Source organism: Crassostrea angulata, chromosome 9 (assembly GCF_025612915.1).
Source record: "Crassostrea angulata isolate pt1a10 chromosome 9, ASM2561291v2, whole genome shotgun sequence".
In the NCBI taxonomy this organism is placed as follows: Eukaryota; Metazoa; Mollusca; class Bivalvia; order Ostreida; family Ostreidae; genus Magallana; species Magallana angulata.
In genome coordinates this window covers 31510454-31536727 of record NC_069119.1, presented here as the reverse complement: position 1 = coordinate 31536727, position 26274 = coordinate 31510454, and the positions used below count along the sequence as shown (strand labels likewise).

General features: G+C 33.8%; 2 protein-coding genes across 2 annotated transcripts; both read left to right on the top strand.

Annotated features, from left to right (window-relative positions):
* The first annotated feature begins 609 nt into the window (after window positions 1–609).
* Window positions 610–9967, top strand: LOC128163162 (phospholipase B1, membrane-associated-like). Its single transcript, XM_052826692.1, has 13 exons — window positions 610–768; window positions 3110–3216; window positions 3825–3906; window positions 5070–5128; window positions 5933–6000; window positions 6304–6347; window positions 6451–6559; window positions 6693–6825; window positions 6983–7140; window positions 7712–7883; window positions 8430–8525; window positions 8958–9026; window positions 9782–9967. Exons 1-13 carry the CDS (start codon window positions 723–725, stop codon window positions 9821–9823), a joined length of 1185 nt encoding a protein of 394 aa, XP_052682652.1. The 5' UTR covers window positions 610–722; the 3' UTR covers window positions 9824–9967.
* Window positions 9968–16334: 6367 nt separating this feature from the next.
* Window positions 16335–24031, top strand: LOC128163759 (melatonin receptor type 1B-like). Its single transcript, XM_052827409.1, has 4 exons — window positions 16335–16434; window positions 21713–22514; window positions 23182–23371; window positions 23585–24031. The coding sequence occupies exons 2-4, from the start codon at window positions 21729–21731 to the stop codon at window positions 23971–23973; spliced, it is 1365 nt and encodes a 454-aa protein (XP_052683369.1). The 5' UTR covers window positions 16335–16434; window positions 21713–21728; the 3' UTR covers window positions 23974–24031.
* Window positions 24032–26274: the final 2243 nt, after the last annotated feature.

The window sequence follows — 26274 nt, the reverse complement described above, 5'->3', positions numbered from 1 at the left end:
AAAAATAATCCAATATACTACTCCATCGATTACAAAAAGATTAATTAGATACTTTATGAGAAAAAAAAAGATTTTAAAAAATGTAGAAGAGAGCACCGTGGCCAATTTTTATAGAGTACTAAATTACGAAATTCTACCAGAACGCCAAAGATCTAGAAATGAAGTTGCTAGCGTGCGGCGACTATCCTTTATACCTCACGCTCTACAAAATATATTATCTTCAGAAATATCTATAATAACGATTAAATTTTCAGGTGTGAATTGAATTAAGTAGATATCTCAAAGCACGAATTTTTGTCACTTTACGCGGATTTTTACGATTTTTTCGAATTTGTGACATCACTTTTCGATCAAACCTCGTAATAGGATGTTTAAAAAATTTAATGATTTTAAAATCTTGCAATTGAGCAAATATACGAAAAAAAAAACATGTGCTAGCTCTCTCAGTCTATTTTAATATCAAATCTGAAATAGAATAAACGTCAAGCTCCTGGTCTGTTTTGATCATTAGTCTAGTAAATCTGAAATGGGTCACTTGATATTTATAATTTATATAAGTATATAGTTCTACGTTTCTACAAATACGACTGTTGAATACAGTTGAAGGATATGGCACTGATAAACGGCTGAATATCTCCAATAAATGAGGCCAGTGTTAGACGTCTAATATCACGACCAGATAAGTTGACCAGTCCCAGAGATTGGTTTCTCCTGCTGCTGCCATGTTGTTTGCAGTTCTCTGTTTGCTCAGTCTTTCCGGCGCTCAAGGTGGGCTATGATGAATACATTTTGGTGCATGGGGTTCCTAGATCTATACTCAATGGGCGAACAAATTTAATGCATTTTTTTTTTCATTAAATTTGTGAAAGACATGTAGCTGATGAAAAAATTGCGTCTCTTTACGAAATACTGTATACAGGGTTATTTTCGCCCCGTGTTATTTTCGCCTTACTTAATTTGCAAACGGTTTCGCCCGGCCTATCTTGAATTCGCCCAGACAGAGTTGTGTTTAAAGATAAGTAATATGAGACATTGGAATTTGCCCAGTCTTAAATGCGCCCGCTGACCACGAGGGCAAAAGGAGCGAAAACGAAACGGGGACGAATATTTCCCTGTATACAGTATCAAAATGCAAAGCAATTGTTATGGATTGACATCGATATTGTATAATTGTAATTAAACACCTTTTTGGTATGCATTGATTGCATTGAATTTTGTTCAAAATCAAATTATGCTCCAATGAAATGAAATAATATTTAATATGTGGAAGAAAAAAAAATAAGATTCATGCGAAGAAATAGGATGATGGAAATATTAAAAAAATAACATAAATGATATATATATTTTTTTATATTTACATTTTCCAGTGTCTTTGCCTGTGATAACACTACTTATCGATTTTGTACTATATAACCCATAATACAAATGAAGCCAAATTGAGGCGCCAGCGGGGTATGCTTATTTATATTTACATATTTAAACGTACGATGGCTAAAAATTATATATATTTAAGTAATAAGGAATCATTCTTTGAATATTAAGGGGTGATAATTTCGGTCGGGGCGTGTTAAAATCTATCATAAAGCCCTTCGGGCTTTTAAATATTGGATTTGATCACGCCCCAACCAAAATTATCACCTCATAATACTCAAAGAATGATTACAAATTCCTCATATAAATAAGCAAACCCCGCTGGCGGTTCGATTTGGCGTCATTTGAAGTTATGGGTTTTATAGTACAAAATCGATACATAATGTTATCACACAGGCAAAGGCACTGGAAAATGTAAATATAAGTATATACATTGTCGCAAGGAAAAACATATTTTTTTGCCCAAATTCAAAAAATATATGAATATATTTTTAAGCATAGCCTATAATTTTTGATAATAAATCAAGTGTACTGTATTTGAAGCACAGTGTTAAACTTTTAAGTACTTGAATCTCATTAAATAAAAACATCTGTCTCATTCCTCTAATGAACAGTAAACCAACGCTATTTCAATCAATCATTCTCGTAAAAGTTAAAAAAGAAGAGCAATACCATTTTACATCAAGGGTAATTGGATCTCAAGAGACATCATTAAAAGCGAATTCCAAAAATCATCGCGATGTCTCCCATAATTTTTTTTTCCTGATATTTCCTCTGATACAGTAACTGAATTAAATGAGTCTTGTGCCTTTGGGTTTTATACAACCAATCAAATGTACGATAGTTGAATGCCTAGGCCATTTCAAATTATTTGTACGTTTCAAAAGTAGATGTTTGACGTTAAAATACACGTTTAAACTATTTCTATTTATCAATATAAAAAAGGAATTTATTGAAGTGTTTAAAGTCAAGTGCCTTCGGTTAAACGTAACCCAAAAAAATCAAACTTTAACCAGTACTTAAATATCAGTTTAGGAGAAAAATCAACATGCATAAGAGTGCGAATTCACTCATTTGTTTGTATTTAAAACAGTAATGGAGAAAAATGCAATAGCCTATGGAACATAATAAATATATAATGTTAAAAAGACTGCTTCGTGGCGTATGTCAAATATATATATATATATATACTTACGAATAAATGTAGCTACAAACACATATTCTCTACTTAACATATTTAATGCAGTTTTCTCTTTCTGCAAGTTTTACGTTTATAAAAGAATTAACTTTGAGCAGCCTAAGAAAAGACGATCGCGTTAATTGCTCGTTTAGAACTTTATTTGCGTAGATAACGCGTATATAACTAAATTCAAGTACTCAAGTACACCAGAGGCAACACTATCTTGAATTTGAAAGGTTTATAATGATGTCGTCATTTGTTGAAGTTAATAAACACAACTACAGCAAGAATCTTTGCACTTACTTCAGTTTTAAATTGTATTGTTCGATTTGTCAAAGAAAAAAATTATATATTTGAATATAATATTGCTTTCAGAAAATATAAAAATGTAAGGATATCGATTCATTTAAGATGCTTGAAATATACATTAAGAAATAAAGTGAATTATAGTAAGGAAAAGTAAACTTAGCTCAATTGTTTTGCTTTTTTGGGGTGTTTTAAGTCCTATCCAGTTTATTTCCTCACATTGCTATACGTGTTGTGTGATGCTTTCTATAGCCGCCGGTTGGTACAATAGATATGTGGAGTTCTTTAACAACACACTCCCCAATAACCAAACACTGCTGGACATGTGGAAAAATCACCTGAAGCTCTGGGAGGAGAACGTGAGTCTTTCATCTACTGTGGAATCATTGTATTTCGTGGGGGGCTCCATTTTCGTGGAATTCGTGCTTACCTCCTACCAAGGAATAAACACCCTCATCAAATTAACAAATCAATCAATTAATATATTAATTCATAAAAATCTTATTTCTTTTTGTAAGTAAAAAAAAACAACACGATATTAAGTCCTCACGAACCAATGTGATTTTAGCAATCCATGAAAATTGGCCCTCATGAATTTTAATGATTCTTCAAATAACTTCGAGATACATGATCGAGAGTTGATTGAATTAGTCGGTAATTTCTTGGCATGAGAACAACCCAGGACCATGCTGGTCAGGAGAAACGCAATACTATCTATTTTACTGTGTAGTTTTAGTGCGAATGTAACAATCAGGAAAATAAATTAAATGTGAAAATGTTATAATAAAATCGACGAGCTTTATTGTTAGGTATAAAATATGCGTTTTCGTTGAACTTAATACTTTTGGATTTAGTTCTCTAACCCATACACGCACACCTAAGGAATATAATCTTTTAAAAGTTTATTATGTGCATGATGTGGTATTTGCTACTTTAAAAAAAATCAAAAATGGTGTTCTAATTTCAGAGCAGCCGTAGTAAGCGATATCCCATTCCAAACTTTGACTGTCACAACACCCATGCGCACAACGGACACCAGGCTACAAGTGGTAAGTGAAAATTAATATCAGGCTCAAGTGGTAAGTGAAAATGGATATCAGGCTACAAGTGGTAAGTGAAAATGGATATCAGGCTACAAGTGGTAAGTGAAAATGGATATCAGGCTACAAGTGGTAAGTGAAAATGGATATCAGGCTACAAGTGGTAAGTGAAAATAGATATCAGGCTACAAGTGGTATGTGAAAATAGATATCAGGCTACAAGTGGTATGTGAAAATGGATATCACGCTACAAGTGGTAAGTGAAAATGGATATCACGCTACAAGCGGTAAGTGAAAATGGATATCAGAAAACTTGGAGAATGGGATAATAGACTCTTTAAAGATACTGGTGGTAAGTGGTAATTACCAGTTGTAAATGATAATGGACCAATTAAGAAACTGGTAATGTACATCAGTATACTACAAGAAACAGATAATGAACACTAGGATACTGTCGGTACATGTAAGTGATAATAGACATTAAGATACCAGTGGTAAGTGATAATGGACATCAGGGTACTAGATGTACATGTAAGTGATGAGTAAATAAATACTTATATATTAATGGTTAGTGAAAATCGACGCTAAGTTACTGATGGTAAGTGGTAACTTTCACTAAGTGACTAATGGTATGTGGTAACTTTCACTTAGTTACTGATGATAAATGATAATTTTTACTAAGTTACTGATGGTAAGTGGTAACTTTCACTAAGTTACCGATGGTAAGTGGTAACTTTTACTAAGTCACCGATGGTAAGTGGTAACTTTCACTAAGTTACAGATGGTAGTTGGTAACTTTTACTAAATTACTGATGGTTAGCGGTAATGGACATCACTCTACTAGATATTTATATAAGTAATAATGGAAACTAGTATACTGGCGGTACGTTGCAAAGAACATATGGTTACCAGGGGTGATTTTAAATGAAAATGGGCACTTAATAACCAGTGGAGGTGATATTGGACATCAAGGTACGAGCAGTAACTGTGAATAAACATCAAACTATATATTTTACCATTTAATCTACGAATAACAGAAGATGTTACATGGACAAACGTGCTTTTTTTAATGTAGTTGAATTATTATGCTAGTTAGATTCCAAAACAAGTGTTAATTGTTTCTTTGTTTAGTGCTGGTTAAAACCATGTCATATTTCCGTCTTTCGTTGTAGTGCACGATCTTCATCCGGGTGACATTCGTATTATCGGTGCCATGGGAGACTCCTTAACGGTAATGGACATTGCTATGATCACTCATACATTGTACTACTGCTTTATAGTACGATTTATACAATTATGTTTCCATAATTTGGAGAAAATAACGGCAGGAAAGTTTGCGGGGATACAAGTATTATTTTAAACATTATCAAAAACCATTAATAATTGACATAATTAAGGGGGCTTGGTGGTTTTGGCCATTTTTTCGCTTTTCGCATTCGACATCAACGAGCTCTGAATGTATAAAGGTATAAAGAGAGATGTGTAAACTTTAATTCTAGAATATTTTGGGTTTTTCATTACTAGATAATAGTATGTGGCCCAAAATATTGTAAAAATATCTTAAAGTCATTCCTGATAATTATTTTATTGACCATCCAACCTCTCTAAAATCCTGTCAACACAGTTCTCTATCGGTGCGATTTGTCCTACCGTTCCATTGTGAGTAAAACGAAGATGTGATAGCAACAATTAGAAAACATCACAAAAAACTCAATAGCGATATTTTGAGTGAAGCGAAGATGTGATAGAAACAATTACAAAAAACACCACAAAAAACAAACAACTCAATTGCGATATACGCTCCTGCTCTTTTGCATTGGCGTTTTCTACCCTTTCCTTAATCCCTTCCAGCATTTTGTTCTTCTAATTCTCGCTACGGTCTTTGGAAATTTGCAGCTTCGATGTATAAGACTGTCATAGCACGAAGTAGCTGTAGGCTTTAACGGAACAACAAATGAGAATATTTTGTTTTATTAGTAAATTGGGTAAATATTATTTTGACAAATTGAAGATGTTTACAATTCTGATTTTTCAGGCCGGTAATGGAATTCTTGCCAGTAATATTATTGGTGATTTCATCGAATACCGTGGACAAGTCTGGAGGTAGGAATTCTAATGTTGGAAAACACATTAAGCATTTAAATAGTTTTGTCATGTTCAATATTTTAATCTTCATACAAATAAATATATATATATATATATATATATATATATATATATATATATATATATATATATATATATATATATATATATATATATATATATTAATGCTACTTGTCATTATCTTTTCAACTTATGATAATTTTCTCTGATTAGGTCATAGATTTACCATTGATTTGAAAGTTCAAAAGAAATACCTTAGACAAGAAGTTTGTCCTATTTGATATTTTACTATTTTTTTAGCATTGGCGGAGATGGAGATTTGTCAAACACGATTACTCTCCCAAGTAAGTTTTTTTTTCAAATGTCCTTAAATCATGAGTTTGTGTCTACAGGTTTTTTAAATTTTAAATTAATTTTTTGGCAAATCACCAAAATGACAATTTGCAGATATTCTGAAGAAGTTTGGTCAGTTCTTGTGGGGTCAATCGTATGGTACCGGCTCAGTAGGGACAACCAACTCTATGCTGAACTATGCTCACCCAGGGGATGTAGCATCGTAAGTCATTAATAAGTACCATAAACTAAGGAAGTTGGTTGGGGTGACAGCTTTCAAGAACTAGAATTGGGGAAGGGAGTTAGAATTAAAAATAACCTGTAGATATGCAACAGAGTTTTTTTCCATGTACCAGAAACATGCCTGGACAAGCCAACGCCATTGTTCAGAGGTTGAAAACTGACACTCACGTGCGTTACCAAGACGACTGGAAAGTCATCACCTTTTTTATTGGTGGAAACGATTTATGTGATTACTGTCATGACCAGGTAACAAATGCATTCATTTTAGACCAAACAAGCAATTTGACATATAATTTGTTATGAGCTAAAATACAGAAATCGCTCAAAAATAGAAAAAGAAAATGTGTGTAGATTTTTGAATAGTATTCATAACTTGTTGACTTAACTACTACATGTACAATAGAATGGCTACTCGGCCGCCAACTACATTCGTCACGTGAGGGATGCCCTTGACATCTTGCATAACAATGTTCCCAAGTTGTTCGTTAACTTGGTGGAAATATTCGACATCGCTCCCATCGCTGCAATGGATGGAGGATTTATGTGCAATCTTGTACACAAGTAAGACAAGATACAGTTTAACGTATGTTGTTTTTTTTTTAAAGTGGAAGAGGTAACACTCATTTATGGGCTGAATTAATATTTTTTCCTCTACAAACTGTCACTCGCAGTAAAAAGTTGATGCAAAAGATGTTGCACCATTTTTGCCATGCTGATTTTTTTTCTATTAAAAAAGAAACTTGCAAGAAAAGATTCAAGATGCATGCAATTTCGCTAGCTTGTAAAATGTTTTGACCTACATGTAAGTTAAACCAATATAGCAAAAAAGTCCTCTTTTCTGTCACTTTTATTGTCTGAAAGATTTCCTTCTTCCTAAATTGGTATGAAAGTACAATGATAAAAAGTACTCAGGTTGATATATAAACACTTCCTAAGGATAGGTCTCCGAGGGATAGTTACATATATGTTTGACGCAGGGGGACCAAGACATTTGTTCAGTAGTTCTATTATGTAAATTAAAGAAATTAACCATGACTACTCAATGGATCCGCAAATGCAAAGGTATCTACCAAAGTATTAATACAAAAAATCGAAAAAAAACATTTTATTTTCCTGCCATTTCTGTGTTTAGCATCGTCTGCGACTGCGGACACAACAAGGCCAACTCTGAGATGTTGAAGAATGCCGCCATGGCTTACCAGCGAGAGCTCCGCGCCCTGGTTAACTCTGGTCGTTACGACACTAGGGGAGATTTCACGGTGGTGCTTCAGCCATTCTTCAAAAACACAGAACCACCAACTTTGGTACGACTCAGGAATATTTGGGTTTTATTTCGTATTGCGTTTAAGAGTTTTGATGAATAATATAAATTTTGCATTTTTTGTTGTTGTTGTTGATTTACTACTTTTTTTTAAATAGAAACTTTATTTAATTGACTTTTTTTTATTTAAATGGTTTAACTTTAAAATCATTTAACAACTGACTTATAACGAATTTAGTTTTGAAACTCTATAAAAAGACTATTCTGACTACGACTTAATATGCTCAGTCTGGCAGATATTTAAAAAAGTCGAACCAAGAAGAGTCTGTTTGATCGAGACAAGTATGATAGAAGGTTTTGAATTATAACCAGCCTATCAAACTACACATGTGCAATGAATATCAACTTTCAACTTTTTGACATTTGACTTTATTTTGCATTGTTTTTGCTTAATTTTTCATGCATCTACTTATAAATTAAAATTAAGCATAATCAACCGGACGCAATGCTACACCGTCATATAATAAATATCTATTACTATTGCCAATTCTTTGTCATTATTTTCCTTTTTTATAAATTTTTTTACCAGGGTGGCTCAATTGATTTGAGTTTCTTCTCCCCGGATTGCTTCCATTTCAGCAAGAAAGGACAGAGCGCCGCCGGTCTCTCATTGTGGAACAACATGGTAGAATTTATTTTATGCCTGAACTGTTTATTCATTTCAGCATATTTAATTTCTTTCTTTGGGTGGCGATAAGGTTGGGTGTATAATCCTTTTATTCAGTGAAAAAAGTAAAAACTTCTTCAGTACTTGATTGTTAATGTGCCCTTTTGGGTATCATTCAAGGAGAAATGACACATATGATAAAAATGAAAATTAACTAGAGTAGTGAGTAATTTAAGTACGTGCATTCTACTGCGATGTACCCTGTAAGTCATGTCAGGACTTTGATTTTTCTTGTAATCGATATGAATTAATATATTTTAGAATTGGATAAAAATTGATCTATGCTTTGTAAGAAAAATATATAAAAATGTTTTATTAATCTATGAATTACTTTATGGTTTATATAATTCGAAAGTAAGCTACTTTTATGACACAAACCGCCTATTTTAGTTGGAAGCACCCCAATATAAAGAAGAGCAGTGGCATCTGTACGGCGACTTCCATTGCCCAGGAACACACGTAAGACTTATTTATCTAATATGATGATGATGATGATGATGATGATGATGATGATGAAGAAGAAGATAAAAATGATTATTATGACCATTAGTTTTATCTAAGTAACGATATTAAGGACAATTATCTTTTAATGATGATAATGATAATGATTATGATGATGATGATGATAATCAGTTTTAATTGATTAACAATGATTATGACAAAGATCTTTTGATGAATTTGATGATGATTTTCATAATGAATGTTGTCGATGATAATAATAACAATAATGAAGATGAAGATTAAAAAAAAAACTTTATTTTTTTTATTAACGACGATTAAGATGATGATGATTTCAATAATTTGATAAATAATAATACTAATAATTTATTTATATTTAGTTTATCTATTGTCATTGACGATTGTACATTAACAAAATTTAATATAATAATGTGGAATCATCATTGTTCGTGAGTTGACCAATGTTTGTGGCTTTTGTGGGTAATCCTTGTCCACGAATTTACATTTCCACGAACGTATATACAACAGTTTGATTAATATTTATTCACGAAATAGAACTTCCTACCTACGAAATCACGTCCCAACGAACCAGAAAATTCTTCTGCTACCCACGAACATTGACCCCCACGATTAAAAATGATTCCACGGTGTTGTTTAACTAACAATAATATTATTGATGTCAATGACATGCTGGCATTTGAATTTTATCCAGGCAGTGATGATTTGATGACAAGAGTGATTATTCTTTCTTTTAGGCTGGACATGACCACTCTTTCTTTACTACATACAAGAATTAAGCTGGGACGCTTGGTTATCGGAATGCATTAAATTATAGGATAATGAGGTGGTGTTTTAAATCACAGGAACTCGCTGCTGTATAATCTGTCGGTTTACCAAAATAGTGTTCCATGATGAACTTAATAAAATGACATAAATCTAAAGATCGTTTAATTTTGTTAAAACAAATATTTTAATGATTTTATCCATATGCACTGTTTCACTTGTTTAGAAAAAAATCGGTGAGAGAGAGAGAGAGAAGCAATTTTTTCATTTTTTTGTGAGAGAGAGAGAGCGAGCACGAGAGAGAGAGAGAGAGCACGAGAGAGAGAGAGAGAGAGCACGAGAGAGAGAAAGAGAGAGAGAGAGAGAGAGAGAGAGAGAGAGAGAGAGAGAGAGAGAGAGAGAGAGATTATTGGAGTCAGAGAGGGACAAACGATATTAGATGCGTTCAACTCTACAACTGTTGTATTCAATTTGTCCTTCTTTAAGATGATTTCTTATATCTAGGATACATTTCCTCTTTATGTAGCGGTCAGTAGTTTGGTACACTCATTTCTATTCTGCTCGTGTGTGGGAAAAGAATCGAGCCAAATCGTCATTGCTCTTAATGAACCTTACTTAAAGCTCTTTTGGGGATAAGGCATTAAACAAAGTGCCAGGGACTTTCTGAAAACAAATAGACACAAATTATGGAAGCAATGGCTAATATGGGTCAATTAGCCGTCTTTTATTCTCCGCGGTATATCGTGCGAGTTTTTTAGCTTAATTACAAAACACTACGTTGCATTTTAGAGGTTCTATCCGTATTTCTCTCCTTCTTTGCCGATTGGTCCGTTGGCGCCTCCAAATAATGAACTTCCTTATACTGATCAGTTAAAAAAGAATGTTGATAATAATTTTGATGTTATTGATGAATATGGTGTCAGGATTAATTGATCAAATTTTAAAAGCTTTTAGGTAGAGATTTTGAAATTAAAAATATATACTAGATATGACATGGGTAATTACGTTTTTCTTAAGTGACATGCAGAAAGTCAGGGGCAACATCAAGGATAGTTTTACTTTCTTACTTGTCATTAATTGTTACCAAATCTGTATATGTAATGTTTTAAAGAACAACCTGAATTTTCAAATTCATTTTAATAGCAGTTTATATTTTGAATACAATTCTGTGTCCGAGATACATTCTCAATTACCTTCAACATGTTTTTTTATGTTAAATGAATCATTTGCGATTATAGATGGGAGGTCGGGAGAGAAGGAGGTATCGACCCACCCCCCTCCCCTTCCGAAAAATCAAATTCATTAAATCTACATTATAAAATTATTAATAATGTGGCTTGTACACCTCTTAGCAAACTTAGATATCCCTTGGACCTCCTGAAAAAAGCCCCCAAGATCAGTAAATGTGAGTTTTAATTATTAGGCTTAACCTACCGTAACCAGACAAGTCCAGTTTAAGTTTATTTTTTAAACCTTTAAATGCTTCATTCTATTTATTTATGTTTAGAAGCCAAATGCTCAATCATGTTTATGACCCGAAAATCTTGGTGTTACAGTGAAAACAAAATGTTTAACCTTTTGGAGAAAACTTGTAGCTTATTAATAAGTTAATTCCATAAGCAATTGATGTATTTATGAAAACATTTCCTTGAAAAGTATATTTGATGTTAAATTGTCAGAGAGAATGCATAAGGAGAGAGAGAGAGAGAGGGAGAGAGAGAGAGGGAGGGAGAGAGAGAGAGAGAGAGAGAGAGAGAAGCAAAAAGAAAAGATGACATTTCTTGCATTAAACCATCGACAATCAAATCTGCAATTTCTATTCAATTTTTTGGGAACTTCATGTATTGTCTCTTGACACGAGTTAGAAATTCTGGCAATTGTATTGTGCAGCTCTTGGGGCTAATGTTTCGTTTTATTATCAATTGAAAACTAGATTTTCTGAAATTGATAAAGGGAAGGAGGACCGTCGATCGATAAATGGCTGTAGATTTGTTGACTAATTCAATTGGTTCTCCCTGTAAATCTTGTTAGTTTACCTCCATTGTTGCAATGATGAATGCTACTGACAGTTCAAAGTCGACCGATTCATGCATTGAAGTTCACCCTTATGAGTGTCTAGACGATGCCAGTCATAATAAAATAAAATGTATGATCTTATTTTAAACTGTTTAAGTTGCATTCTTAAGAAAATTGAAATCGATTATTAGTTTCGAACGCTTTTAAGTACATGTAGAATTAGAACAACTGTTCTGTTGAAAATCTGTGGCTCATTGCCTGAAAGCCATAATGTATACTTAAAAGAAATATTTTCTAGGTGACCTCTTAACACATGCTTTCAGTAATATTAATAATGTTGTAAAAAAATTGTGCAATCAGTATTTTAGTTTCGTGTTTAAATGTAGATCTATAATTCTTTATTAAAAAAATATTTGAGGATTGTGGCTAATTACAAAAAAGCACGCACAGTAACAAGAAAAAAGAAGAAATTGTGTGACGTGTAAGATAACATTATTAGAGAAAACGAATGTTGCGATCCGTCCTTTGGGGTTTTTAAAAACTCAATAAACAGAATTATAATTCGTCATGTAAATCTCGCGAGAGCATCATTGCGTGTTCTTCTAAAAACAGCTTTCCTATGTAACAGAATCACGTCGCGTTGCACTGGGAATACACTAAAAGAGAGAAACGCATCTGGATATTACGTAAGAGGAATCATGGATCTTCTTTAGCTTCCTTATAGGAGTGTACATGTAACTTTGGATAATGAATCTGTCACCAGGGGGAGAGGCACGCAGGCCTCAATGCATTTATTTGAAGCAAAGGAATGGTAACGTCTCAGACTTTTTTAAAAGAGCGAAAAAATCCCATTTCTTATGGAATTTGTTTTCGAATGTTAGAATATACAAAGTAAAATCCCCTCTTGCATTAAAAGTTTCAAAATATATGCTAGGCAGTGTCTAATGTCTATCCTGTGGTACATTTAAGGTAGTTTATTATATTACTGTATTCAATGAAGATTAGCTTTAAACTCATGAAATTTCCTCATCTATAAAACAATGTAGCTTGTTGAAAATATTATCATACGTAATTGTATTGATTTTTCCTATTTTGTTCTTCAAAGTCCTTGGCTTATGAACAGGATTGCATATAGATAGCCGTATTGTTCTGCGTAGAGTTAGGAATGTCTTTATCCATATTCTTCTGCCTTTAGCATTCCTATAGAGATAAACTTGTCAAACATTTCCCAGGGGTCCCTGCCAATAATGGGGAAATCGGCTCGAACCCGATAATCTCCGGACATCCGGACACACAAGAAACATTCTAAGAGAGGAAATCTCATCGCACGCGTACGGCACAAGACCGGAAACACTTCCGAATTGTTGCAGCCCAGTCACGCTGATATTGGTCGCATCTGTTTTGTAACTTGTATAAATCATTAATTTTTTAGCCGGGCTCTGCAGAAAGCAGAGTCCTGGCTGTAGGCAGGCAAATCGCCAATGTTACTATAAATAGCACACCAAAAACCAAACAGCGTCAAGCTTCCGCTATACCAAATAGTTACACAAAGAACCACGTTTTGTCAAATGTGTTTGCATTTTGTTTCTTTTTTTTTAATTTCGAGAGAATCTTTTTTAATAATTTTATTAATGACGTGCTTTAAAAACAAGACTATGCATTTCGGACACATACAATGCGCATGAATTTCCATGAACTCCTTTGCTGCGCATTTAAGAAATGGGGATTGAATATATAACGCTTATTGCAAAATTCATGGCAGCAACTGATGAACTTTTTTCTATTAGACATACATATTTTTATTTATAGCCGCTTACAAAATTTGGTCGCTCTCTGACGCTTTGCCGACATAAAAAGCATGAGAGAGAGAGAGACAGAGAGAGAGAGAGAGATTTAAGTCTTTACTAAACAATATGCATATAGACACACCAAAAGAGCCCGGCTTTCAGTACTTCAGTACTTTGATTATTATTTTTCATCTGGGCAAGGAGGCGGCGTGTTCAACAAATAATACATCGATCTACCTAAAGTTTTTAGACCTTTTTTTGTAAAGCTTTGTTAAGTAAAAAAATATTCAATTTATTTAAGGTGGTTCTCTACATCAATAAAGGTTCTGTAGGTTCTTTTTGTTGCATGGATTTTTACCAGTAGTTGGACTAGTAAACAACAATACAAGACACCAAAGTAAAACACAATTTATTTTTTTTTTTTTGGAAAATTTTAAAAATATCAATCATGATGTCTTCTTTATAATAATATCAATATTATAAACTAGACTTATTGGACACAACCACCCAACCCTTTAAAATAAATAAAGATTATTTATAAACTCTTGTATCGCCAACCTAAATTCCGGAACAGACCGTACGTTTTCCTGGATTCTTTTTCATTAAACTATAATTTCTGATCCACTACAAACAGTTGTTACGTTGATTCGTATCTTCCAATTTCAAATCGGCAATTGAAATTAACTGCAACATATGCAACCTATGAAACTGAAGATTTAAAGAGTTTATAATTATTGTTTAAGCGTAATGAATGTATTACATAATTTGTAGCCATTAAGATTTCAGAGTGTTTGCATACAACTTTTCAATTTATTAATATTGTATATATCAAGTTTACAAATGTTATTCTGTGGCATAATTAATAATATTCATTGAAATCAGTCTTCTTGTACTCCGTTGTTGATTCAACCACAGAAGTCCAATTTTCATCGAAATAGATTAAGTTTTTATATCACAGTTATTCTTCATTTGCATACTTAAAACTGTAGAAATTTGTAGATCCACGAAAATTAATGTCCACCACTATTATTCAAAAAGCTTTGCAACATAGAAAATACAAACATTACCAAGCTTTACTTTAAATATTATCAAAAACATAGATAGCAAACTACGCGATTCTGATGCCAATCACTTAGTCTAGCCAGTAGTTACCAATCTTAGAACCATTTTAACATTTGACTTTTGGTAGGACGTAACTGTTTTTTTCTTACATCAAAAAGGTTAAAATGATTCTAGTTTCGAGTGAAATAATTTTACATTGATTAAGTAGTCTTAGCCCAACAGTCAGAAATATCTTGTTGATTTCAAAGAGCCATGGCCGAGTGGCCAGCAATGAAATACACAGCCTTACGTTACATTGCTTTTCACACAACTACCAAAAGTCCACGTCCATTTTAATATGTACGGTGTTCCGATGGGGCCACTTTGACCTTCACACTTTCGCCTATAGGGCGAAGATGCGAGAGTGCGAAGTAATGAAGAAGAAAGTGCAAAAGTGCGACGGCGAAGGTGCGAAATAAGAAGATGCTACGACGAAAGTGCGAAGTTGCGAAGGCGACAGTGCGAAGTTGCGAAGTGGCCCCATCGGAACACCATAAATTGTATGTAATCGACCGAGACTTGCTGAATGCAATAAAAAAAAGCGAAGGTAAGAGTGCGAAGGCGAAGGAGTGATAGTAGTATCGCTCCTTCGCCTTCGCACTTTCGCCATCGTATCTTCGCGCTTCGCCGTCGCATCTTCGCACTTTCGCTCATTCTCCTTCCACCTTCACACTTCGCACTCTCGCATCTTTGCCCTAGAGGCGAAAGTGCAAAGGTGGAAGTGGCCCCATCGGAACACCATCAATATGGTATTAATTATAGCTTGGTGAATTTTCGGAGAAGTCTAAAGTACTGAACCTCAATGAAATTATAAAGTCCCTTAATGGCATTGTCTTCAATGACATTAAGAAGTCCCTTTGTGAGCTAGTCTTTGCTGAGTAAAAATTGAATCAATGCCCAAGTTGAGATGTAACGTCATTTATTGGAAATTATGACACAAAATAATAAAATGAGGGGGGGGGGGGGGGGGGTTGACTCCAAGCTATTCTAACAATACAAAAACGACATATTCATTGGCTGATCTCCTAAATCTACAGAATTACAATATCTTTAACAATATATACAACACCTTAAACATAAAAGAAGACACCTGAAAATTAAAAAAAAGCCACCAAACTTGAATTGCCATCCGTAAATTGGCAATTGCATTGTGCCATTGGTGTTGTTCCTAATATGTAATTAGTATAGCATGTATGAAATTTTCAAGAAACTTGTATAATCAAGTTACAAGACTTGGTATATATAAAAAGAGGAATGGGTGGATGGTGATAGATAAGACTGTATGATGAAGATAAATTGACATCAAAACTTACGTACGTTGCCGCTAATTATACACGCATACTGCCGACTTTTTTCTTACCACGTCAAAATTGAAAAATGAAATACGTAAAACAAGCACACATTACGCAAAAACTGAATCCGTACAAGAATAAAAAAATAAAATTGACTGAAAATATCTGAATTTAGAATAATTGAAGACATGATGATGGAAATCAAAAATTTAGATTCCAAAAGCTGATTTTGTCTATTGTGGCCGAAACACTGCCAATTGTGACTGTTTGCCATGACCTTCAATAGAAATCGATTAGCCTGGTATTAAGCGAGAGCTGCTCGCAGTTCCCCTCATGTCGCCTTAATATGAGGACGATCTTCTCTTTATTGTCACTGAGTCATTAAGAAACCGATCTCTTCAGGATATATAACACGGATCAATTGTCAAGGTATGTGGATAAAAAAATGGATCCATGATTTTTTTCTTCATTATTTTCTTGTTTAAAGCTATCGATTCATATACATTGGAGATTTATACTGAAACTGATTAATTTTTTTATCAGAATATCTATTCAAGATAATGCAGTTGTTGTAGAAAAAAGAACTGGACTACATGCGCGGATCTAGAGGGGGGGGGGGGGGTCGGGGGGTCCCGACCCCCCCCCCCCCCCCCCTGGAAAATGAAAATTTATTAAATTTACATAGTAAAATTATTGCGAAAAAATGCCTCGGACCCCCCCCCCCCCTGGCAAACACAATTATCCTTCGGACCCCCCCTGGAAAAATTTTCTGGATCCGCGCATGGACTATATTTAATGTAATTATTAACAATCTTTCTCTGTTTTGCAATTTGATAGGCAAATATGATGACAATTCGTTACAGGGTTTATGCTTGCCAATAAAAATCAAAACAATTTCAATTAAGGCGTATGTTCGGATCTCTTTAGGATTAAATTTACGCTATTCATAAATTACACCTTTCACGTTGATTGAGTCAAAACAAATGCCAGCCATTACGTTACTAATTGCAAACGATATAGAGGCTTACTGAAAAAGATAAATCAAAGACTATATATATAAAATAAGATAGAACCATTTTAACAAGACCTTGGACTTTCGGATGGACGTAGCTTTCTATTTCTTGTGTCAGGGCAAGTTAAAAATGACGCGGTTCCAAGCGAAACATACACCGATTGCGTAGACAGTCTTAGTTCAAAAGCCAAACAAATATTGTTGATTTTAAAGAGCCCTGGCTAAGTGGCCAGCAGTGAAATAGACAAGCCTACGTCACATTGCTGTTTGACACAAATACCCAAAGTCCAAGCTCTTGTTAAAATGGTTCTATATATTTAACATTCATCCATAAATTTAATCAGCTTATGTTTAAGTGGACTGCATCCTGCAATCAAGTCTTTACAACCATTTGTTTTCCTGGACTATTTTTGAAATATGTACACAAAAAACTTACATATTACTCAAATAGGGACCGATATACTTTTTGTCTTTGTAGATTACAGTTAAATACAAGATAGGAATTTATCATCTACAGATTTATACGTAAATAAACTTGTTCGGGACAGTTAATGCTTTTAATTATAAACTATACAAATAAGTTATCAAAAATGCATTATCAAATCTGATGTATAATTAAAAGCTTTTTTTGGTGATTTATGCGGGATATGAAGGTTGCAACATCATGTACACACACAAAAAAATAAATATAACTTAACCGTGAAGATTTAAGGCCTGGCAGTTTCTATAAAACTATGATTTAAAATCGTTTTTTTCTTCAGAGATTGGGGAGAACATACTTGATTGATGCAAATACTGTAATCCAACTATTATTCGCGACTGAGATACACTGGTATGCGGTAACTTATAAATTTTCGCGACCATTCCTTATCTCCACTTGTTCTTTTTTTCCATACAACTTTATTCGCGGCGAGAAATATTCGCGAGGATGAGGCTCTCGCGACCTCGCGAGAATTTCTCGCTCGCGAATAAAATTTGGTAAACAGTATATAGGAATGAGAGTGAAACAAATATACACAAATAAAGGTTAAACTATGAATAGGTAATCGTCCTCTATAATGCAGCCTCACCTACGTTAACTTTGAATACACCTCGTGCTTTCGTAGCTGGGTAAAAGAACTATATTGATAACCAGTAATGTTCACCCTGCAGCTATTTTATACTAGTACGAGCAAATGCAGAACCGTCCCAATCAATACAAAACTTTTGATCTCTAGATGAAGTGACTTTTGTATTCATTAGTACCGGGTATATTTTTTTAATGTCTTATCAACCATACAAAATACGCTCAATCGATTTTACTTTGTTTCATGAAGAGGCTAAATGGTTTAATTGACCTTTCTTTTCTGAGAGTATAAGAATGCAACTCGATTTCAAATAGATTGGGAAAGAATTAGCCAACTCCCTGGCCTAACCCTAATCAGAAAGGAAAGAAAAAAAGCACAGAGAGAGAGAGAGAGAGAGAGAGAGAGAGAGAGAGAGAGAGAGAGAGAGAGAGAGAGAGAGAGAGAGAGAATTGGAGTCAGAGAGGAAAAACGATACCTACAGCTGTTGTATGCTATTTGTCCTTCTTCGGATGATTTCTTATATCTAGGATACATTTCCCCTTAGTGAGAGAGAAATTGTGTGTCAAAGATACTTTTTAAAATTTTACTTTATCGCGATATATTTCTGAAAAATTACAAACGTTCCATTACTTCAAATACAACTTACAAACAAGTGTCTCAGTATGATTATTTGATAATATAAAACTCTATGTAAACTTAGTTTTTTTTAATATAATAAAAACTTATTAGGGGATATTTTCGAAAAGACCGAACTTGCGTTTGACGTCACAGATTTTGGGCTGTGCGCAAATATCTGAAAAAATTGATAATGCTAAAGCCAATGGAGGACCCATGTTATACTGAAAATACCCAAGCATGGCAAAGCATTGTTATTAAAAAAATAAAAACAACTTATGAGGGGACATTTTCGAAAAGACTGAACTTGCGTTTAAAGTTAGAGTTTTTAGTTTTGTGCGAATAATATCTTAAAGGCCGACCAGTCTGAAAATGTTTATATCGCTTAAACCTGGGATGTACCCAGTTCATACTGAAAATGCCTATTACATGTAGTAAGCATGGACAAGCTTATTGACTTGGATGTAATCCTAAATGGTTACAGAATTCTAATAATTATAGCTGTAAGTTTCAAGTGTCTTAAATATACCTAAATTAGAAAGTGGAATCTTGATATACATGTACATGTATTCTAGCTTTTCTTAACAGATAGATACATGTAATATCACCTTTTGATTCAAGGTTTTACGCATATAAAAATATTATATGTATATATATCATTGAAATTCATTTTTTCTTTTAATCGGTCAAACCCTAATCTAAAAATGCTGATTGGTCAACAAATTAAACATCTACCCTCAAATTGAAGACACAATTTCTCTAAGCCGTAAACTATTTGGCAATAAAGAAAAAGTCTTAATATTTTAGTTATTTCCCTGTATCTTTAAACAAAGCAGAGTGACGTCATAACATCCCTATCCCATTGTCTTACGCAGCAGAAGCCTATCCGCTAGGTGTCTTCTTTTCAATACTCTTGTAAGAGCACTCTTCTTAGGTTTGAATTGGTTATTTACATGGATAACAGGCACTATTTTTAAAACAAGTATCTTCGCAAAGCTACCCAATACTAGTATTCTATTTGCTCTTCCTTGTCAATAGTTTTTTTTTCCATATGAGATAGTCACTTTAATCAAGAAAATAGGCTCAAATCTTCTTCCCCTTGGTTACTTAAAATTACCATATTTATGGTTTTATGCCAAAAAGGTTCTGAATAAAATTAAAAAAACCCCACCAGAATCATAATTGAGGCCTTTTCGGACCAAAAGTAGATGATATATTGTATAAATGTTGTATAAATATTACTTAAACTGATTATAAATTTCAAAAGTTGAGATTTACATGAGAAAGTGCGATTTTGAACAAGGAGGATTAGGCATCAGTACTGTAACATGTATAGATATATGTATAGGTATATTAACAGTGTAATCAAACTGATGCTAAGATCTCAGATATTGGATTGACAAAGGTAATTTTTTAAACTGCAAAAATGAAATACACTACAGTTGTACAATACACTTGCTTCAACTTCATCTAGTCAAATTATCCATCCTGTGCGGTATGCCTTTGTAATATACTCAGAATTGTCCCCATAGAACGTTATTAAAAAATCAGACTAATTCTTGAACAAAAAATAGATCCCCAAATCTCCTCATCTTCGCTAGCCAAGGGTTTACGATCGTAAACCCTTGGCTAGCGAAGATGAAATCTCCTATAAGGTGACATTTGTTGTAAATCTCTATTGTAATGCATGCCAAATTGCATAGTACCCAGGAAGTTTTAGTCATAATGGTGCAATCTAGATGTGTCCCATATTGAAAAAATATGCATCATTCCAATGAAATAAAACTATAGTCAACAAGATAATCTCTCGGCGGTTCAGATATTGATACTGCCTGATTACAGTGTGCAATAAATACCCCTAACATTGTTTTGATTTGATGCATAATGCCAATATGCCAGTGCATCTAATCTCTGTTTTGATTCAGAAAAGGAAATAATCAAGTTAACATTTCATAGAAAGATCTGTCTTAATATTCTAAGGGCAGAGAAGTCAATTTTCATATTAAACGAAATCATTTTGTTTCGGTTAAAGATATGGCAGGAAAAAAAATTAACCCAGACCCATCAATGTGTGTTTGAACACATCGCTACACATAGTTTTGATAACCGTGCCAAGATAATTCAGCTTTTGTTTTCTTTTGACGTATCAAATAACTCAGTGTTTGACGACAAAACAGCCATTGATGACCGATAACTATCGAGAAATCCTTGTTTGTTTCAAAACTCTGACCCATTAGCACTAATGCAGACGTTGTACTGACGTTTAAGGTATCGATCTCTATCTAAATTGTGTTTACACGTATAAAAAAGGCAAAAAACGCCAGTTACCAGGTGTTTAAAAGCAGGATGAATATCTCACAAGCGAGATAATTCTGTCAATGAGACTGATAATTTGCTTGTGTTACAATACTTTCAACACGGTGCCATACATGGCAAATAATTGGTTACACAAGATTAAAAAGTTTGCTGCATCTTCCTTAAATAATTTTCAAAGGATTTTTTAGAAAGAATATCCTGGACCTACATTGAATATTCTATATTAATTTAATTTGGACAATACTTCATTTGAGCGTAATGAAAAAAAATACAGATATAAAAAAAAAATCATTTACTAGATTCCCGTTCCAAATTTATCAGTATCAATTTACTTTCAATATTGAAAAACAATCACATGTCCAACATGTACATGAAAAAAATCCCTTCAAAAGTAAAAGTGTCTTGCTTTATATTATGCTCTGCTTAATGGTTTTCTTCTGTATCTTTTTTTTTTGCTTCACGTATTTTGAATGTAAAATAATCCCCCGCATTATATTACTTTATCTAATATTGAAAAATTGGGCAGGGTCTTCTGAAAAATTCTAAATGGATAAAAGAAGTAGGGATTTCTCATTAAAAACAAATAAAGATGATTCGCCGAAAAGTTCCAAAGGGATAAAAAAATTCGATTTTTTTTACTGAAAACAGTGAAATAAAGGTAATATTAAGCTGCTGTTTTATTTTTATGTTTCTGTAGGCTTTTAGACGCAACCATGGACCCAGAAAAGCGAAACGTCTCTAACGAAGCCAGTGTCCAGGACATTGGAGGAACATTCACTATATTCGTGGAGGTGGCCACCACCCTAGTCAACATCATGTCTCTAACTGTAGTAATCAGAGGAAAAACATATCGAACACGATCAACGACAGAGGACATTATTCTGGTGCTAAGTGTGTTGTACATATTTTCAGCAGTGGTCCCTTCGCCGATTGCACACGTAAGCTACTTCAGAAGCACGTGGGTTGGCGGTGAGACGACATGTAAGATTTACCAATTCCTAACCCACTCTTCGCGTTTGTCCGCTTTATGTACTGTGGCGGTGTTGGCCATTAACCAGACGTTGTGTGCTTTCCATTTCCTGAATATGAGAGACTACACTTACCAAGCAGCCGCAAAGACTAAAGTGATTTGCATTATCATGTTAAATATCCTAGCCTGTGTCGTTATATCATCCATGCCCATAGTTGGACTCGGACCAGAGGCCTTTCAGTCAACTCATTGCCAGTTTTGGCTCAGTTTTAGGCTAAAATCCGTGAACGAGTTTGCGTTTTTGATTTTGTTTCTGTGTTTTGGATTCTGCAACATTTTGTTGATTACTAGTTCTGTTGTTATAAATTTGTGTTGCAAGAGTCTGATCAAGAAAAGGATTTGTACCACATCCGCTAATGACCGCAACGCCGATGTACGGTGGCATGCAACAGGGTCGAAGGTGCTTAGCGGAAATATCTTGGTGCTTGCAGTTTCTGTGCCAGTATTAATCACATGGGTACCGACCATGGTATGGCAAGCAATATATTGTAATGTATATTTTGAATTATACGATACATTTGCTAGCAAGTCATTCATCAATGCTCTTCACTGTCTCTTATGTTGTTTTCATTCAAGACAAAGTGCCGTTACTCTTCCTATAACATAGAAATCTATTTGGAAGAAGAATCTTTTAGATAATTATGTAAAATTCTTTAGATTCTGTTTCATTGAAGAAGACAATTATAGTGTAGCAACATTTTGTTTAGTTATATAAGTCTGAGACTGGAAACTTTTGAGAAACAAAATCCTGAAATTAAGACGAAACAAAACCTACAGTGTGCTTGTTTTGTTTTCTTTGTAAACAGTTGCTTTTCCACAATATTAAAAGTTGAAATTTTGTCTTAGTATAATAATTAAAAATAATAGGTCTAGTTCAGAAATATAATCTGATGCTTGCTAGTCTTCATTATCACAACGCAAATGTTCAGAAATAATACGTTAATCAATTTAAAGATTATTTCTATTGCTAAATAGGATGGGTCGACAGATAAGGCAAACATAATCCGTCTTGCTCGGATAGCATAATAACGTTTTTTTTTCGTTCAACATATCATTGAATAATATTATTTTGTATGAGTCAAACCTGATCTTTTAAGCTCTAATGATCCCGCATATATCTTATCTCTTCCTTCTAGATCCTGGCTTTAATGCGCCAAGTAAATGAGGATATCAGTGACGTATCGATCCTGTATGCCTTACTTAGCACTTCCGTTTCTGGAATGGTGAACCCGATCATATATGGACTTTGTGATGCCAGCTTCCGGCGAGGCTATCGACGTCTGTTTCATGTTCTCTGCAACATCAAACAAATGGCTCCAGTCGCTGGTATGATTCATTTATATTTGTCTTTCATCTTTTTAATAAAAAAATAAGATTATCTTTCTTGATAAATGGAATTTGAATATTTGATTTAGATGCTTCTGTCAATGAATGCAATTAATCTTTTGAAAGGTAATAAGTTAAGTTCTATTCATGGTAAAGCACAATAATAATAAAAATATATAGCAAAACAGATTATCAAATTAAATTTTTCTTTAGACCAAGTTGTAACCAGATCAACATCGGGGGTTGAAGCTTTAGCTACAGATGCACAGAGATCATTTCCACCCTCCTCCTCTTCCGGATTTTTAAATTCCGCTTTCGAGAGTCAGGCAGTATCTGACTATGATTCCGGTTTGTTGTCGATTGATGAATTGGATCTGGAGAAATCTAACAAAAACTACGACAGTCACCCGTTTGAAAAAACGCAACTTTTGCTGGGAAAGTGTAGCAAATACACAGCGAAAAACAGTGGGGACATCTCCGCGGAGTCCCACGAAAACTTATCTGTGTCAGAGGATTTGGATTTATACGAAGATTTATCATCAAACAGATCAAGCGACGAGGACGACAGTCTCGATGAAAAGGAGAAAGAAACTTTCATCTGATTTAACATTTCAATATTTTCGTGTTCATTTGATATATTCCTCATAATATATTGGTCTTGAAATCCCCATGCAATTAAAGATAAATGGACTTGATAATACATGTATCAATAAATTTCGTAATGTTCTTGATTTTACCACATTGCGGAAATCTTCATTCTATTCTTAGTAGTCTCGTCACGCACGAGTGACCTGGCGCGGGGTACAACCAGCTTTTCATGTGTCAATTTGGTCATTGCGACGTATGTTACAAGATTGTTACAGGGGCATGGTCACAATTTTGGTAAAAAATTATTTTTCCAAGTTTAAGGTTTACAATGCTTTGGTAAGGCATCTTAAATAGGCAACCAAAATTTGAGTGTCATTTGTTGAGCTATAAGCGAGTTACAGTGCTTACCATTTGCTAGGTAAACAAAGCTTTTGTTTACATTTTAAATGCTGAAGTGAAAATTTAAATTTCAGACCTAAAATGAATGTGTTAAACGTTGGGAACTGTTTATTTATGCTGAAAATTAACAAAGAGATGGACAAATCAGCTTGAAAAAGAATTTTTACCGGTATGTTGATATTATGTAAACAAAAACAGGGCACGAGGCTTATTTATATGACAGAGAAGTGTAAGCTCTGTATCTTGCTTACAACTTAACGGCTGATTCTAAATTTTCGTTTGATCATCAAAAATACATTCCTAAATCATTGTAAATGATAAAAAAAGACAAAAAAGAATTTGACAAAAATTGTGACCATGCTCCTTTAAGAGTTGATAGTATCCCTCCCTGTCCGCCCTATAATATGTGCTGCATAAGTTACATGTTTGTCTATATGTTATGTGATTATGTTATATATTCGATTTGTTTCGTTATATCCGTAATGTGATTAAATGCGATCTTGTATTCTTTTAAATTAGTCAAGAAAATATTTATTTTCGAAGTAATGAAACGAAGGAGAAAACAATTTTCTAACTGATGAGGTTTGACACAAATTGTTACACACTGGTTATACTTAAACTTTTAGGAATTACCTGACCTGAAAAGAAAACCACTCCCTTCAGTATATTGTAACTGTCAAGTAACCTCCAAGGACATTTTTAGCTCACCTGAACCGAAGGTTCAAGTGAGCTTTTCTGATCACCTGTTGTCCGTCGTCCGTCTGTCTGTCCGTCCGTCCGTCTGTAAACTTTTCACATTTTTGACTTCTTCTCTAGAACCATTGAGCCAAATTTAACCAAACTTAATACAAAGCATCCTTATGGAAAGGGAATTCTAAATTGTTGAAATAAAGGGCACAACCCTTTTTAAAAGGGAGTTAATTGCGAAACTACGAAAATTGGGTGGGTATCTTTAAAAATCTTCTTCTTAAGAACCACTGCACCAGATATGCCAATATTTACACCAAAGCTTGTATATATAGTGAAAATTCTAAATTGTAAAAATCGCGATCCCCGGGTCAATACTGGGGTCCCAAGAGGGGTTCAAAGTTGATTAAAAAAGACAAATTTAACATAGAAATATATGGGGGGAAATGTTTTTAAAAATGTATTCTCAAGGACTACAGTGCTAAAATTAGTGAGATTACTATACAAGTACCCTAAGATGGTGTAGATTCTAAATTGTGAAAACCGTGATCCCCGGACAAATACTACATACGGCTCCCAAATATGTTCAAAGTTTAACATAGACTTATATAATGGGAAACTGTTTTTAAACTCTCTTTTTAAGAATTACAATGCAACAGTTTGTGAGATTACTATGCAATCATTCTAAGATAGTGCACATTCTAAATTTTTTCATTTTTAATTAAAAGAAGTATTCAAAAAAAAAAAAAAAATCCATGATAAGTTTATCATAGTTGAATTATCTGGAAATACATGTGTATGTTTATCGATTAGTTTTCTTTTTTGGAATTTCGATCCCGACATCAATTACTCACATATCGGGATCCAAGTGATCGGGATCAAAGATCATAAATTAAAACAACTTCAAAAAGGTGTGGATCTTAGTTTTTACAAAGTTTTGATTCACAAACACTCAGTAAGGAAAGATACAGGAACAAAAGATAAAAAATGGTTATGGAAAAAAAGTAGGAATCATTGATAGACTTTATCAACTATATATAGACTTTCCATGTTTTTTGAGTTTAGTCTATAAGACAGATGATTGATGAGAATGCAAAATCTAACATGCCTATAATGTCCTCATCACACCTGCAATATTTGTTATTTGATGAATCGATAAAAAAGCTTTTAATGATTGAAATACAAAACAGATGCCAATATCATCTTTTAATTATTTAACAAATATTTTT

Bases quoted from the DNA above. Each gene is read 5' to 3' on its own strand.
- LOC128163162 (XM_052826692.1), top strand. From the start codon at position 723: ATGTTGTTTGCAGTTCTCTGTTTGCTCAGTCTTTCCGGCGCTCAAG. The intron at 6,001-6,303 runs GTAGGAATTCTA...CTATTTTTTTAG, and splicing joins TACCGTGGACAAGTCTGGAG to CATTGGCGGAGATGGAGATT. The intron at 9,027-9,781 runs GTAAGACTTATT...TCTTTCTTTTAG, and splicing joins TCCATTGCCCAGGAACACAC to GCTGGACATGACCACTCTTT.
- LOC128163759 (XM_052827409.1), top strand. From the start codon at position 21,729: ATGGACCCAGAAAAGCGAAACGTCTCTAACGAAGCCAGTGTCCAGGAC. The intron at 22,515-23,181 runs GTATGGCAAGCA...TCTTCCTTCTAG, and splicing joins TCACATGGGTACCGACCATG to ATCCTGGCTTTAATGCGCCA. The intron at 23,372-23,584 runs GTATGATTCATT...ATTTTTCTTTAG, and splicing joins ACAAATGGCTCCAGTCGCTG to ACCAAGTTGTAACCAGATCA.